The 16225-nt window shown below is 53.1% G+C and overlaps 2 protein-coding genes across 7 annotated transcripts in view; both read left to right on the forward strand.

Annotated features, from left to right (window-relative positions):
- The window catches only part of TPM4 (tropomyosin 4), a 37201-nt gene extending 30834 nt beyond the window's left edge, over nt 1–6367 (forward strand). For 2 of the 6 annotated variants that reach the window (XM_054174851.1, XM_009900670.2), the window contains 7 exons: nt 2401–2534; nt 2792–2909; nt 3236–3306; nt 3815–3890; nt 4472–4534; nt 4741–4810; nt 6017–6367. In XM_054174851.1, the coding sequence (XP_054030826.1) occupies nt 2401–2534; nt 2792–2909; nt 3236–3306; nt 3815–3890; nt 4472–4534; nt 4741–4810; nt 6017–6099 (615 nt within the window). In that variant the 3' untranslated portion in view covers nt 6100–6367. Of the gene's footprint in view, nt 1–187; nt 405–2400; nt 2535–2791; nt 2910–3235; nt 3307–3814; nt 3891–4471; nt 4535–4740; nt 4811–5335; nt 5690–6016 lie in introns of those variants that run through there. The other 4 variants (XR_008462960.1, XM_054174852.1, XM_054174853.1 and 1 more) reach the window with 4 other exon arrangements.
- A 696-nt stretch (nt 6368–7063) lies between these two features.
- RAB8A (RAB8A, member RAS oncogene family) lies at nt 7064–12506 on the forward strand. Its single transcript, XM_054175312.1, has 8 exons — nt 7064–7202; nt 7731–7791; nt 8003–8063; nt 8583–8660; nt 9086–9175; nt 9800–9865; nt 11058–11108; nt 12208–12506. The coding sequence occupies exons 1-8, from the start codon at nt 7079–7081 to the stop codon at nt 12298–12300; spliced, it is 624 nt and encodes a 207-aa protein (XP_054031287.1). The 5' UTR covers nt 7064–7078; the 3' UTR covers nt 12301–12506.
- The last annotated feature ends 3719 nt before the right edge of the window (nt 12507–16225 follow it).

Consider the following 16225-nt stretch of genomic DNA (forward strand, 5'->3'; position numbering starts at 1 on the left):
CGGCTGTCGCATCACGGAGCGATGCGGTGGCCGATGCAGAGGCCGGGGGCGGCCGGGGGCTGCCGCGGGGCCGGTGCTGGGATCCGCCGCGGAATGAAGCAACCGGGCGGGGCACCTCCGGGGCGCGCCGCTCCCGGCGCTGCCTGCGCCGACTCCTCGCTGCGACGTCACCACCCTCCACCTCCAGCCGCGTGACGTCATCGGGCCATTGAAAGGCGCGGGGCCGCCACGTGCAGCAGCTCCGCGCCCTTCCCGCCGCCAGCGCCGCGCCCATGGCCGCGCCGAGCTCCCTGGAAGCGGTGAAGAGGAAGATCCAGTGCCTGCAGCAACAGGCGGATGAGGCGGAGGATCGCGCCCAGGTCCTCCAGCGGGAGCTGGACCTGGAACGGGACCTACGGGAGAAAGTGAGACCGCCCGGGCTGCCTTGCTCGCCTCTCTCGGTCGCTCTCTCCCGGGCTGCCCTGCTCCTTCCTTCCTGTCTCTGGCTCTCTCTCGCTGGGGCGTGCCTGGCTCTCTCCTGCTCCAGGAGGATGGCTCGGCTGCCGCCGCCTTCATTCCATCCTCAAGCTGTCCCCCCCCCCTTGCTGCTCCGGCTCCGCAAACCCTGCGGGAACCGCCGGCGCTGCCGCAGCGCATTCGCCCGCACCGGCATCCGGGAGCACCGGGCGCGGCGGCGGTGGCTGGTCCCCGGCGCTCGCTGCTTATCGCGCTTTGGGGCCGTTCCTCTCGGAAAAGGCTTTGCGAGCACCCATCGGCATTGGGGAGCGGTTAGGAGTTTAGTAGGAAATGGCTGTTTAATTAGGAAAAAGCCCTGCATGACAAGGAGCGGCGAGTTCCCGCCTCTGGGCGCCGCACCGCTGGCTCCAGCACAGCTGGGAAATGTCCGAACTGCTGGAAAATAACTTTCCCTCCTGGTTTCCACAGAGAAATGAGAACTCTCCACTAGTGTGCGGCTCTCCCGGGGCCGGACAGCTGGTTTCACTTAGATTTGTGTGTGATCAGCCTTCCCGGCATCTTCCTGCTATTTTATCACATGTCAGCGAGTTAGTTTTACCGTATAAGGACTGCGGGCTGCTTCTGGGAGAGGTGGAGCCAGTCTAACTCCAGCTTCCCAGTGGCCCCGTCTCCATAGCTCTGGAATCTTGCTTAATTAAAATATGAGTTAAAAGTGCCCTGTGTAGTGGAAGGAGCTCTAGACCGCCACAGAGCAGCTGCCAGTTCTCTACATGATCAATGCTTTGTGTGTAAACCGAGAAAGTTAAACACAGAGCACTGGATAAAAAACAAATGGAACGCTGGATAATTGCTGACTAGAGGAATCCTGGGTCAGCTTCCATTTGGACCAGGCACTGAAATCCTGTCCAAGATGGTACAGCTCTGACAGGAAACCACTTCCTCCAGCTCAGGAGAACCAGGCAGGAACCAGATTCGAGAGGCTGCAGCAAAACAAGTATTTTTAACATAAAGCATGAAACCGACTGCCCTTCCAGCTCTGCAGCCTGGAAAAGTCATTAAAAAAAATACAATCTTAGACATGGCATCACACTGAGATTGGGGACAACTGAGTGCACAAACCTGGCAGTTAGTAAATTGGGGCTTTGTCTTCCAGTAACAAGCGACTGAAGCAGCCATATCTTAAACAGGAAACTGACGGACAGCAGTTCGTTCTCAGTGCCTGTGTGCGAACGTTGTTCCCAGCAGCCCCCCTCCAGTTATCACCCACTGTTGGGTTTTAAACACTGAGTGCCCCCAGTTGCTGTGCACTTTATTCAGTGACATCTAAACAGCTTTTTATTGTTAGGAAATGCTTGCTGCCTAATTCCTTGACTATCACAGGAAGCAGTGACAAAGGAAAGAAAACTTACTTTAAGGACACATCTGATTTTGCCTACTGACTCTCCCAAGATGAGACCAACCATATCTGCCCAGCTGACAGCCCAGAGATGATAGAGTGTTTGCAGGCACGACCTGCAGTGGGTAATGAACAGGCTTGGACAGGATATTGCTGCAATCTGTGATGAAACCAAGAAGTGAGAGATGAGTTGTGAAGTTTTTTTGGAACAAGCAATATGGGAGCAGTTCAGCTTTTAGCTTTGCTATCCTGTGGGTCAGATCCTGCCCCTGTGAAGTGATCTGAAAATAGTTCTGTGACAGACCCTTTGTTGTGTGGCAGGAATGCTAAGTGCCAGTAAAAAAGAAAAGCAGCACATACCCCATACCTTGAAATTCCTGAGATGCCAGAGTTTAAACAAACAAAAAGCAGAGGCAGAAAGGATCCTAGAACTTCCTGCCTGCCGAGGAAGGGCCTTTGCAGTGTTGTGGAAAGGGATTAGTTGAAAACATTTGTCTGGCAGAAGCTGGCTCCTTCAGAACCTCACTTTGGGTGGCTGTTTCTCACAGGCTGAAGGTGAGGTGGCAGCTCTCAACAGACGGATTCAGCTAGTGGAAGAGGAGCTGGATCGTGCCCAAGAACGGCTGGCCACAGCCTTGCAGAAGCTGGAGGAGGCTGAGAAAGCAGCAGATGAGAGTGAGAGGTACATGGCCTTTTGCTTTGGTTAAAAATTGGGTGTAGAGGAAGAATATTTCTGTCTAGTTTATATCTGCACTGCAGGGCAGAGGCTCAGGACTTGTTTGTAAGCCCAACTGCGGCGTTCTGTTGGCTTTGAAGAACACCGTAGTACGGTCACAACAGGCCACTTCAGTTTACAAACACTGAGTTCCACTTGAGGCTCTGTGAGATAAAAGTGCTAAAATAACCCTGCATTAAACTTGCTTGCTTTGGCTTCCACAGAGGAATGAAGGTTATTGAGAACAGAGCCATGAAAGATGAAGAGAAAATGGAAATTCAGGAGATGCAGCTGAAGGAGGCGAAGCACATCGCCGAGGAGGCTGACCGCAAATACGAGGAGGTAAAAAGGGGTCAGGAGTTGATTAAACACAGGGGAGAGCACTGAAGAGCTCTGGTGCCCTGCAGCTGTGTCACTTGTTGAACACTTTTCACTGCATGATGGTTCCACTTTGGAATGTTCCCCAAAAGGAACCGTTTTCATGGTGACTTTGCAGCACCTTTAACGCCAGAAGTGGGGCAAAATCCAACTCGTCTGGGGTAGGGTCCGGCGTGTCTGTGCGTGGTTCAGTCCAGTTCCATCTCTCAGGAGGAAAGCTGCAGCACAGCACAGAGAGAAGCATGTAAGGCATCCCAGCCTGGCTTGACACGGCTGTTGTCTCTTTGCAGGTCGCTCGCAAGCTGGTGATTTTGGAGGGTGAACTGGAAAGAGCTGAGGAGCGTGCAGAGGTGTCTGAAGTGTGAGTAGCTTCATACACATGGGATCAGTTCAGAACACAGCCAAGGTGTACTGCAGACACCTTCCTGTGCTGCCTGTCATTAGTTAAGAATTCACCCCTGGTGACAGTGTATGCAGAAAAGCTTTTTTCTTCCCTCTATACCTGGGTTCAGAACCATTTTGCTTGGAAAAGACCCTTAAGATCGTTGAGTCCAACCACTGCCTATCTACACCAAGTTTGGGGCTAAACCATGTTCCTCAGCACTACATTTCTGCAGCTTTTAAACACCTCCAGGGATGAGGATTCAACCACCTCCCTGGGGAGCCTGTTCCAGTCTTTGAGAACCCTTTCAGTGAAGAAATTTCTATTGTCCAGCCTAAACTTCCCCACTAGTTTAGAGGAAAGATAAAAGATTTTCTCCTTTCAGACTTTATAATTACTTCATCCTTTGGATTTTCAGACATCTTGAAAATGAAATTCAACCCTATCAGGGACAGCAATAATTTGTACTTTTTGGTTGTCCCTACAGTAAATGCAGTGACCTTGAGGAGGAGTTAAAGAACGTCACCAACAACCTGAAGTCTTTGGAAGCTCAGTCTGAAAAGGTTGGTTCTTTCACTAATCTGAGAGAAGGCATAAGGGCAAAGTCAAGACCCATCACAATACTGCAGAAGTACAGAGAAGGGGTTCAGCTGGCTCCTGCTCTACAGGGCCTGGTGATAACATTCAGTCCTGCCCAAACCCAAGGCAATGCTCTGATCATTAGCTGCAGCCCTCCACGCCAGGACTCACATCTCCATTCCCCACACCAGTTTGCTGCTAACTGCTCTGCACTCTGGTCTCGTTCTTCTGTGGGTTTTACCCTCTTAATAAATTGTTAAAACTCTTGATTTCATTAATCAGTTGTTCCTGGCTAGACTAAATTGATACAGAAGGCTTCATATTCTCATGCATATGCAGCTGGTTTGCTGCTGCCTGAGCCTGTTGAGGTGTAAGATGACACACGAAGGACACCCCCAGTCTAAAAGTGATGGTTTATGAAGCAGAGTCTGAAATGTCTTGGTGAAGAGGAAAGTGGAAATGCAGCCTTTGTAAAAGGAAAAGTGGCTATAAATAGGTCAGGGTTTCATAAACATCTGTTATTGTTGCTACAGCTTCCCTTAAAGAGTGTTTATTGTTTTCACAGTACTCGGAAAAAGAAGATAAATACGAAGAAGAAATCAAGATTCTCTCTGACAAGCTTAAAGAAGTAAGTGGGTCCACCCCAGCCTGCATCCAGCCCCAACCCCTGTGTCCTTCCCCAACCCCTGTGTCCAGCCCCAGACCCTGTGTCCTTCCCCAACCCCTGTGTCCAGCCCCAGACCCTGTGTCCTTCCCCAACCCCTGTGTCCAGCCCCAACTGTATTTGGCAGCATTTTTTAGCAGCATCCAGTTACTCCTCTTTAATCTTTCCAGGCTGAAACTCGTGCTGAGTTTGCAGAGAGAACAGTTGCCAAACTGGAGAAGTCTATTGATGACCTGGAAGGTAGGAACTGACTCAGCTTCATTTACAGTGGTTCATTGCAAATCAGAAACCACAGTTCTAGGAGTGGGCGTTGGATGTTACTGGGAAAGGGCAGAAGTGTCCATCAGGCCTATCTGCAGATGGGGGCAATCTGTCCTCTGGATGTCTGTCCCTCCTTGGCAGGAGGATGCTTTCCTGGAAGAGGGTTCTGTTTCCAAGAGCTGGGGACAATAACCTGGTTTGGGCCAGCTCAGAGAGGGAGGCACACAAGGGCACTTTCCTGTTAAAACAACAAGATCGCTGCCCTGCTTAATCTGACAACTGAAAAACAGTCTCTAGAGATTAAACCCCAGGAAGTGTAGATGAAGGTTCTGCCCCAGCAGCTGTGTGCAGTGCTTGCTCTCAGGGGATACTCAATTTACTGTTTCTGTTTTCTTCTCGTTTTCCTCCCCACCTGCTTTGGCTGCTGCCTTCTGACTGTCTCCTGCTCTGCGCCTCTTCTCTGGACTGTTTCTCTGCATTTCTTGCCGCCCTCGTGCCGGGCAGACGAGCTGTATGCTCAGAAGCTGAAGTACAAAGCGATCAGTGAGGAGCTTGACCATGCTCTCAATGACATGACCTCCCTGTGAGCTGCTCTGCTGCAGCCCCTAAGCTTCTCTTGCCTCTCATACCTGTCACTCCTGTGCACCTTCCACAAGCGATCCTTCCACCTCCTCTGTAAGAACTGAGCTCAATAAAAACGAGATACCTCCACCTTCCAGCTGTGGGGCTTTATTTCCTTACAATTCACCCCAAATACACTGGCAGTGACAAGGACAAAACGTTCAGCCCCTCACACTGGGGACAGGCAGATGCCATCAGCACAGAGGCCTCATCAGCCGTGGCAAGGACCTGGAGCGCTGGCAAATGCCTGGCTTTGGTTCCCCAGGACGTGTGTGGCATCTTGGAATGTGTTTGGGGTGTATGTGAGGGGTAAAAACTGAGGACAGTGACAACTTGGAAGGATGTGTCCTGTAAGTCAAGTGTTAGATCAAAGCAGGTCTGTCATATGGGATGTGTCCAGGAACCTCACTAAATGAGAGCAGTTACCAAAAACCTGGCCCTGTTCTGTGGCTGCAGTTGTAGCCTTGGCTTGAAGGCGAAGGTAAGTGGTGAGGGGTTTATTGAAAGAGGAAGGACTGGAAGAGAACATGGCTTAAATCTTGTCTTTGTCTTTTTTCTCTCTAGAAAAACTTGCTCAAGCCAAAGAAGAGAACTTGGGGTTACATCAGACACTGGACCAGACACTAAACGAACTGAACTGTATATGACATGGTGGAGAACCCCCAGCGGCCAAGGGACCCTTCTCTCTGCATTTACTTATTGCTCCTCTCTCCTCTTTCTCTCTCTCTTTTCTCTCCTGGAAAAAATAAATTATGAACAGTCAGACACCCACAGAGCCCTTCCAGGGGGTCAGCAGCTTGTGGCTTGTCCTGGCGGTTCATTACTCCTGTTTATGTACCTGGTAGCAGCTGTACCCCTGCTGTAGCGTCACCCGCCGCGAGCCTCTGACGGACCTTTCATATTAAACAGTTTTACACAGTGCTGAGCTCTTCTCACCATCCTTTTACAGGGCTTCTGGTGGGTGGTGTCACAGCCCTGCATGCTGTGGGCACCTAGAGGCCTGATGTCACTGAGCCTTAAAGATGCATAAAGGGTGAGGGGCAGGAAGATGGGGCCAGATACTTCACAGTGGTGTGCGGTGACAGCTCAAGGGGCAATGGGCACAAACTGGAAGCCAGGAGGTTCCATCTTAGCAGGAGAAACTTCCTGGTGGGAGAGTGCTGAGCCCTGGAGCAGGCTGCCCAGAAAGGTTGTGGAGTCTCCTCTGCAGAGATTCCAATCCCACCTGGCTGTCGTGAGCCAGGGCAAGCTGCTGTGGGTGCCCTGTTTTAGCAGCGGGGTTAGAATGGATAATTCCCAGAGGTACTTTCCAACCTCCCCTCCCGCCCCCACACTGGGACGCTGGGATTCCGGCATCCATCCGCTCGCGTTCGTCTTCCGCCCGCAGCAGGAAGTGACGTTGCGCCGGACACCCGCCGCGGGGCCGAGCTGCCAATGGCGCAGCCGCTTACACCCCGGCCAGGGCCACCGGCCAATGGGCCGCCGGCTCCGAGCGCTTCCTGACGAACTCTGGGCGACGCGCTCGGTCTCAGCCAGTAAGCGCGCTGCAAGCGGTGATGGGCGGCGGGCGCGGCCCGTGGGGCGGCGCGGGAGGCGGGCGCGTTCGGAGGGGCGGTGCCCGCGAACATGGCGAAGACGTACGACTATCTCTTTAAGCTGCTGCTGATCGGGGACTCGGGCGTGGGGAAGACGTGTGCGCTCTTCCGCTTTTCTGAGGACGCCTTCAACGCCACCTTCATCTCCACCATCGGTGAGGGGCCGGGAGGAACCGCGCCGCCACCAGCCGAGCTGAGCGGCCCGGGCCCCTGCCGGCTGGGGGTCCCGCTCGGCGCGGACGGCGGCTCCGACTCCGCGCCTGGGAGAGGCTCGTCCCGCCCGGAAGAGTTTGAGGGCGACCGACGCGGCTTCTGGTTCGGGATACGGGAACGGAGGGAGCGGGTTCGCTGCGGCCCCGGTTGGCTCCGGCGGCCGCTGAGTCTCCGCGCCTGGTTCTGGAGGGGTGACCAGCCCGGTACTGAGCCTCGGCCCGGCGCCGGCTGCCTGCGCTTATCGAGAGTGATTTGCTCACCGCGTGGCGGGGCTGACGGGACGACAGGGCTTGGAAGGGACCTCTGGAGATCTGGGTCGAGTCGCTCGGGACTTCGCTGCTGCGTGCGAGCCGAGTGCGCTCTTTCGCTAGCTGGGGCCGAGAGAGAGTCCGAGCAGGGAAAGTGAAGGGGAAAGTGTGCCTTTGGTTCTCGGCAGAAACTCGGAGTAATGTAGCTGCTTCTCGTTTCAGGTATTGATTTTAAAATTAGGACTATAGAGCTGGACGGCAAGAGAATTAAACTGCAGATATGGTGAGAGTTTGCTTCTGTAGCTTCTGCGCTCTCCGGGTGCCTGTCAGGGTCGGGTGGTGACATCCTTCTGTTGCTCATCAGTTTCCTGTACCTTAGAAACTAAAGGATGGTTCTAGGGCACCTAAAGACTGGTTCACATTGGGTTAATTAAAGCTGCGGGTGGCATTAGCTGGCAGTGGTTTGCATGAGCCGCTGTGTTTGTGCGTTGCAGGGACACGGCAGGGCAGGAGCGGTTCCGGACCATCACCACTGCCTACTACCGGGGAGCCATGGTAGGAGCCTGCTGCCGGCGGGGATGAACGTCGGCCACACACCGCTGCCTGCCAGCCTCTGCACTTGGCCTGGCTAGATATTTATCGGCCGTGCTACCGTTGGAGGCGGTGCTGGAGTTGTGCTGGGGCAGTGGGAGGTCCTGTGATGGCTTTTGTCTGAGCCCTGTTCCACAGCTGCTGCTCCCCACGGCCCTTATCTCACCCGGTGCACACCAGCTGGGTGTCACTGGGAGCCAGCTGCTTAGAGATGGTCTTTGCTAAGTTCATAGATTCACAGAATGATTTGGGTTGGAAGGGACCTTAAAGATCATCCAGTTCCAACCCCCTCTGCCACGGGCAGGGACACCTCCCACCAACCCAGGTTGCTTAAGGCTTCATCCAACCTGGCCTTGAACACCTCCAGGGAGGAGGCAGCCATAAACTGCCTGGGCAGCCTGTGCTAGTATCTCCCCACCCTCCCTGGAAAGAATTCCTTCCTAATCTCCAGCTGAAGCCCTCTTGTCTCCTCTTGCTCTCCAGGGCATTATGTTAGTCTATGACATCACCAATGAAAAATCCTTTGAAAATATTCGGAACTGGGTCAGGAATATTGAAGAGGTGAGTTTGGCTGCTTGCTTCCTTGCTGAGTGTTCAAGGGGCTGCTGCTGCCTCCAAAAGCTGTCCAAATGTTTCAGAAGTGTTAGGTTTCTCTTGAGTTGATGTGAAAATGAGTTGAATGAAAATGGGCCAGTACCTCCTGGCCTGCCATGGTTATGGTGACACCAGAGCCAGCAGTGTGGGCTGCAGCCCTCCCAGTGGTGAGGGGCCTGGCAGATGCTGTTTCCTCCACAAAGTGACCCAAGAACTGTGGTTGTGCAGGACACAGGCTGGGCTGGTGGGGGGGGAGTGGGTCTAGGGGAGCCCATAAAGCTGTGGAGGGTGCTTAGCACCAGCTTCTCCATGGCTGTGTGCCTCATCTTTTGACAGTGTTTGTGTCAAACCACCCCAGCCAGAGCCCTTTCTTTGCTCTGTTTCTGTCTCAGCACGCCTCACCAGACGTGGAGAAAATGATTCTGGGGAACAAATGTGATGCAAACGACAAAAGACAGGTTTCTAGAGAGCAAGGGGAGAAGGTAAGTGCTGGAGACTGCATGTGTTTGTTAACTTGGACCTCTCAGGGTCCCACAGTAGTGTTGGTCACTCTGTCCCTTGCTTTGGGTGTTGTTTCTGAGCAGGGCTGCTGAATGTTTCCCAGGCTGTGCATTTCCCCACTCTGATCAAAAGCTGAGTCTCTGTTAACTGGGTCAGGATGTGTTGGGTGCAAAGCCATAGCTGGACTTTGTCTTAGAAAAAGGCAGAGGAATGATGCTGGAGCCTGGCATCTAGGAAATGGCTCTTCTTTGGCTGGAAGCCACCAAGACAAGGTGGATGAGATTGGCTTTTCTGGTGGCAGATCTTGCAGAGTCAAGGTAGAGAAAGTGCCCTGCAGATTTCACAAGACTGCCCAGGTCCCTGTGCAAGGAGAGGGATTAAAAGGCCCAAAGGAGTGGAATGAAAGGTGTGCAGGGTGTAACCAGCAGAACACAGCCCAGGTGCTGATAGGAGAGAGCTTTAGCTCCTGATTTCTTCAAGTGGTTCTGCTGGGCTCAGTCCCCAAGCTGCTGAGAGTGAGGCTGGGAGGGCAGGGCCTGCGCTGCATGTTGTGCCTGGAGCTGTTCCCACCTTCCCCCACTAACACCAAACCTCCTTTTGTTCAGCTTGCTGCCAGTTTTGGGATTAAATTTATGGAGACCAGTGCAAAAGCAAACATAAACATAGAGAATGTAAGTACTGCAGCTTCCCCTGGGGCTGGGGCTGAGCTGGGGCAAGCAAGGGAAGAGAGAACACTTCCTCTGTCCTGGTGGGTGCAGAGCTGGGTTGTTAGGTGCTGTGCATGGGTTGCCCAGGGCACATCCCTGTGTTCTGTGAGTCACAGAGTGATAGGGACTGGAAGGGACCTCTGGAGATCCTCCAGTCCAACCCTCCTGCTAAAGCAGGGGCACCCACAGCAGCTTGCCCAGGGCTGCAGTGTCCAGGTGGGGTTTGAATGTCTCCAGGGGTGGAGACTCCACCACCTCTCTGGGCAGCCTGCTCCAGGGCTCCAGCCACCTCAAATTGAAGATGATGTTCCTCATGTGTAGATGGAACTTCTTGTGGTCAGGTTTGTGCCCATGACCCCTTGTCACTGGGCACCACTGGAAAAAAGCCTGGTCCCATCCTTCTGACACCCTCCCTAGAAGTGCCTTAATGCACTGATCAGATCCCCCTCAGTCTTCTCCAGGCCAAAAAGCCCAAAGTCCCTCAGCCTTTCTTCACAAGAGAAATGTTCCAGGCCCCTCAGCATCTCCACAGCCTTTTGCTGTGCCCTCTCCAGCAAGTCCCTGGTCCTTCTTGAACTGGGGAGCCCAGAACTGGACACAATGCTTCCATTGAGGCCTCACCAGAGCAGGGTAGAGGAGGTGGAGAACCTCTCTCAACCTACTGGCTCCACTTTTGATGAACTCCAGGATTCCATTGGCCTTCTTGGCCACAAAAAAGCTCATTGCTGGCTCATGGTCATCCTGTTGTCAACTGGGGCACTGCAGAGCTGCTTCCCAGCAGGTGAGGCCCTCCTGTGAAGGCCTTGTGCTTAGAGCAGAACACAGGGGTGACACCCAGCTGTGTTAGAGCAGCACACTGGAAACCTCACCCTGTGTCTCCACCTTCCATAGGATGGTTGAGAGCTGCTGATGTTTCCCCACTGGTGAGCCCTGGCAGTGCCCCACTCTGGCTGCCCTGTGCTGGTGTGGTTTCAGGCTCAGAAAAGAGCTTAGAAATGGAACATTAAAAGCTGGAGTGGGGGAAAACCAACCCAAACCCTTGATGTGCTTGAGGAGTTCAGCATCTGGAGGAACTCAGGGAGGCAGCTTATTGCTGAGCAGCTGTTGGAAGCTGGTTTATCCCCTGGCTAACACTTTGCTGCTTTACCTGTCACAGGCATTTTTCACCCTTGCCAGAGATATCAAAGCAAAAATGGACAAGAAGTTGGTGAGTAACCCTGGCTTGGTCCAAACTGGCTTGAAACAGGGAGGAGGGGGAAAGCCCCAAGAAAAGCAGCTCCTGTTCCAGTGTCTGAACAATATTTGTCTGCTCTGTTTGATGGGGGATGCACTGAAAGTGCATTTTTAGTCAGGCTCTGACCTTGGCTTAGAGACAGACTGTCTCAGCCTGTCAGGAGTTAGCTGCCATGGGTGAGAGTCTCTGAATGAAAACTATCTTTAACTGGTTTTCTGGGGAGCCATGTGAGTGCTGGAGCAGCTTGATGATCTTCCTTGCTGGCTGGAAAAAGTGGAATCCTAGAAATGAGGCAGGTGGGAGGCCCCCTTCCTACTGCAGGGGCTGCCTTCAGACCTAAGTGTGGCTGAACATAGGTCCAGAGCTGATTTGTGGTTTGGGGGTAACTCCTGTGGGAAACAGCCTGAGAAATGAATTGGTTCTCTGCTGTGCAACAAATAAACAGCAATTCAAGACCCTTTGGTCAGTTTGCTCCTTAGGAAGTGAAGCTGATGAAGATTTTCCTGCCTTTGCTGAGCATTCACCTCCTCCCATCCCCTCCCTTTTCCCCTTCCCTACCCCATGACCAGACCTGTGCTGACAGAGCTGTGATACTGGGGTCTGGCTGTCAGCTCCTGAGTGTTTTCAGGAGCCAAACAGGGCCCTGCCATTTATTTTTAATCCCAGCTATCTGTGAGCTCATGGAAAGCAGAGGCACAGTGTGTGCTGCTTGTAGATGTGGGTCTCTGACTCCTTGCAGAGGCTGAGGCCTGCAGTCCAAGGCTCCTGCTGCTGCTGTTAGGGTTTGGGTGTTGACAAGGTTGATTCCACAGAATGAACTCTTTGAAGGATGGATGCCTGGACACTGCCCCAGGGGTTGGATTCACAGTTCAAGCAGTCTGATGGTAGAGACCTCTCCAGTGGGATGGTTTAGAGTGGTCTTTGTTCTCCTTTGCACCCCCAGCAGTGATTTCTTTGCTACTTTTCTCCTCGAGATCGGTGACCTAAAAAAACAACCTTTCAAGGCATAGCCTTTAAAACTACCCCAGCTGTGAAGTACAAACAAGTAACTCCCTATTCTTTGCCCCTTCAGGAAGGCAACAGCCCCCAAGGCAGCAACCAGGGAGTCAAAATCACACCAGACCAGCAAAAGAAAAGCAGCTTCTTCCGTTGTGTTCTTCTGTGAGGGACACTGCCTTAACCTGAGCCCCTGGCTCAGCTGCACTGGACTTGTGCCTGCTCTGAGTGAGATCTCCTCTGTCTGTGGAACTTAGCATTCTCCACCTACCTTTGTCACTCTGTGACCAGCTGAGTAAGAAGCTGTTTATTTTTTTAGGGACCCCTCTGCCTCTTGGATTTTGGGAGAGGATGAAGTTTTTACTCTTGGGTTTTGCCAGCGGGGCCAGGCTTGCTTCTCTGAGCAGAGGGAGAGTGGCAGACCAAACACTGACCTGTGGTGAAGCACCTTTGCTGCCAGGCTTCAGCCCTTCTGTTGCTTGCTGTTATGGACCCACAAATTGGAGAGGATTTGGTTTTCATGTTCTGATCACAGCGAGGGAACTTCGATGCCAAGGTTAACAAAAGCACAGCAGGGTGTCCAGGGGGCACATGCTGCTTCCCCCAGCCTCAGCAGGGGCCTGTGGGACGACTGCATCACACCACTTGGGTGAGCAGGAGAGGCTCTACCTTTGGGAAGGTAGGAGGAAGCTTTCTGCAGCTCCACCTCTTTGCTGCCACAGGGAGGATCTCCAGCTGGCTGTGGCTCCTTCAGTCGCCTTCCCCCAGCCGCTCCCCGAGGCCAGCTGAAGCTGCAGAGCTGCTGAACCCTCCTGAAAGGAATCTCTAGTTTTGATAAAAACCAAAGTGTGCTGTGACTGTAATGGACCCTGACCACCAGGAATGACTTGAGCCATGCCAGACCAGACTGTAATTCAGTGCTCCAGCTGTTCAGAGGAGGTTGGTGAGTCCTGGTGAGGCACTTTTAGCAGCTGCTGGCTCCAGTGAGTCCTCTTTAGACACATTCAACAAGAGGTGATGGCTCCAGGGGGGGTGTCCTGTGCAAGCACTCCAGAGTCTGTGCTTGGAGAACCAGAGCCCTGGTTCAGGCAGGGACACCCACTCAAGATCTGGACCAGCACCAGGGGTGGCTTTTCCTTCTCCAGTTGACTCCAGGTCTGTCATGATGTAGTAGCTAGTTAGAAATGGTGACCAGAAAATGTATTGCACTGCTTCCAGTTGTGTGTTCTCAGGCACACTTGGCTCACATATGCAAATAAATGTTGCACATCTCAACACTTGCTGCAAACAGACTTTTTTCCAGTGAGATTTGCTTGGCTGCTGAGTTGAGTTCTCCATCACTTCAGGTGGCAGGCAGCAGCAATGCAAGCCACATTTAGGCCTCAGTGGAAAGATTCTCTCTTGTCTTTATTGCTATCAGCACAGTCTCCTACATTCCAATGGATGAAAGTGTAACAGCCAAGTAGAGCTCCCTGGTTAGCTGCTGGCTCTGGGACTCCCAAGTTGTTGCTTGCTGTGGAGCTCCCTGGTTAGCTGCTGACTCTGGAGCATCCAGGTTAGCAGCTGCTGGCTCTGGAGCTCCCTGGGTTTGGCTCTGGAGCTCCTAGGTAGCTGCTGGCCCTGGGGCTCCCAGGTTAGCAGCTGCTGGCTCTGGAGCTCCCTGGTTTTGGCTCTGGAGCTCCTAGGTAGCTGCTGGCTCTGGAGCTCCCTGGTTTGGGCTCTGGAGCTCCTAGGTAGCTGCTTGCTCTCTGTTCAGAGGCTGTAAGCCTGACTCTCAGTTAGCCTGACAAAAGGAGCCTGTAAGAATCCAGCTGCTTCCCAGTCTTGCTGTGGAGTAATTGAATTCTGGTGTGTTTCATTGAGATGAACATCCAGGCTGTGCCCTGCCACTCACTGGAACTGGTTGAACATGCTTTGTTTACATTGACAGCTGCACTTAAGGGGCAAATTAAAGCTTTGATTTTGAGCTCAATGAATTTACCCCCCCCCTACACCACCCCAGTTTTGTTTTCTTCAAGCCTGTGGTATTTGATTGTGGCCTCCAAAGCAGCACTCCCAAGTGGTGCTGTGGTTAGAAGATCTGTCAGGTTTCATCAGTGAACTTCACAGCTCTGCAGCTTGCAGTGGGGCACAGCAGGAGTGTTGCTTTGTCTCTCTCATGTTGTGGGGGAGGGAAAGAGCATTTTCCTGTAGTTCCTGGGTTAGGAAGATGCATTTGCTAGGCTACCAACCTCTGGCTTAGCTTTAATAGCTTGCAGAGCACAGAGAGCTCTGTTCATGGTTCAGAGTCATCTGCAGAGCTCTGCTCTAACCAGAACCTTCTGGTGCTTGGGGGTTTTGTTTGCTTGTGGCTTCTCAGCTGGAGGAGTTGGTGAGCACTGCACACAGATGGAGGAGAAAGTCAGGGGAAGCTACTGGAGAGCCTCCCAAGTTACTCTGTGCTGCCAGTCTGGGCTTCAGGGTGTGGTGGAAGGCTCTGTCTTGAGGGGAGGATGGTTCTGAAGGAAGGCTTTGTGTGTGCTCCCAGAAATCCCTGAGGCACAGCTGGGGAGGTGGTGAAGGCATGGCCTGAGTTGTGTTCTCCTCCACAAAGGTGACCTGGTTAAGGATTTGTCTGTGGCTTAGGAGATGGGAATTGTCTCCCAGCCATCCTCCAGGGTAACCAGGCTGACTTCCCCAAGGGGCTGAGCAGTAAGTGGTTAGTCTGAGCTGCTCTCCCAGGCTGTCCTCTGTGGGGCTGGGCATTGCCTGCCTGCTGCCAGTGCCTACAAACTGAAAACTCAGCCTGGGATGAGCAAGCAAACATTAATTTACAGGTGGCTAAAGCCTGAGGGATGGAATTGTGTTCTCCCTCCTCCCTTGAAGCTCCTCTCTAGCACTGAGAGCTGACTCTCTCTAGGTGAATGCCTTTTGTTCCATCTCCTGCTGGTTGCTGCACATTCCTGTCCCTAGCATGAATTCCTTTCACAGCCTGATTTGACTCAGTGGACAGCAACATCCTTGCCTGATCTCAGGAAGTTTCACACAGTTACTGTGACTGTAGTCCTCACTGGACTTCTGGGAGGGGTGCTGGAGGGGGAGACAAGATCACCCAGGAATTAAATCAGCACTGGGAAACCTAAAATGCAGATGGAGGACAGGAGAAGGTTCAAGGCTCAGTTGTTTGTCTGCAGGAGGTTAAATACAGCCAGAAGCCTTGGAGCACTCCAGCAGGCAGTTGATGTTTGCCACCCTGGGGTGTTGAAGTATGAAAAGACAATGGCCAGAAGAGGTGCTGCATGAGGAGGTGCAGTGGGGATTTGTAGCTCAGTTTGCTTCCAGTAAAGGGTGGGGGGGAAAAAACCACCACAAGCCTCTGAAGCTGGAGGTAAGGATGGTGAAAAGCTTGAGGAAGCTCAGCAGGTCTGCAAAGCAAACTCTGCTTGCTGCACCTTCCCAGGGTCAGGATGCCACTGGACACTTGGTCTGGAGAGAAACAGCCCCAGGGGGGAACTCCCTGCCTTGGATGAGTCTCCTCTTGCCCTGTGGCTGACCTTGGGCTGGAGGCTGGCTGCAAACCTTTTTGATAGTCTTTGCCCCTTGGGTAGCTCTTCCAGCCCTGAGTGGTGGAACTGCTGGGTTGGAGCATCTGTGTTGCCTGGCTCCTGTGCTGCCAGGCACAGCAGATGTTCCCTGAGCAGCAGAGCCTTCAGGCTTCCCAGCCTGGCACGTATAAATCCCATGGATTCTTGTCAAGCTCTTTACTGCTGCTCACAAGGATTTGGTCTCTCCTTTTGTGTGAGGTGCTGATCAGCCTGCTGGGAGCTGCCAGAGGGTTTGGTGGTGTCTTTGGCTGGTGATCATGCTCAGAAGCTCCCGTGGTTGGTTGTTCTCCTTGGACAGGAAGTGCTTGGTGGTTGTGATAAACACCTGAGGGCTGGGGGGCAGGAGGGAGGGGACAGGCTCTGCTCACTTGCACCTTGGGATAGGACAAGGAGCAGTGGAGGTAAGCTGCAGCACAGGAGGCTCCACCTCAACCCCAGGAGGAACTTCTGCACTGTGAGGCTCACAGAGCCCTGGAGCAGGCTGCCCACAGGGGTTGTGGAGTCTCCTCC

The sequence above is a fragment of the Dryobates pubescens genome, chromosome 31 (assembly GCF_014839835.1).
Source record: "Dryobates pubescens isolate bDryPub1 chromosome 31, bDryPub1.pri, whole genome shotgun sequence".
In the NCBI taxonomy this organism is placed as follows: Eukaryota; Metazoa; Chordata; class Aves; order Piciformes; family Picidae; genus Dryobates; species Dryobates pubescens.

Coding starts and splice junctions, on each gene's coding strand:
- RAB8A (XM_054175312.1), top strand. CDS start 7,079: ATGGCGAAGACGTACGACTATCTCTTTAAGCTGCTGCTGATCGGGGAC. Junction 8,064..8,582: donor CCTACTACCGGGGAGCCATG/GTAGGAGCCTGC, acceptor CTTGCTCTCCAG/GGCATTATGTTAGTCTATGA. Junction 9,176..9,799: donor CTAGAGAGCAAGGGGAGAAG/GTAAGTGCTGGA, acceptor CCTTTTGTTCAG/CTTGCTGCCAGTTTTGGGAT.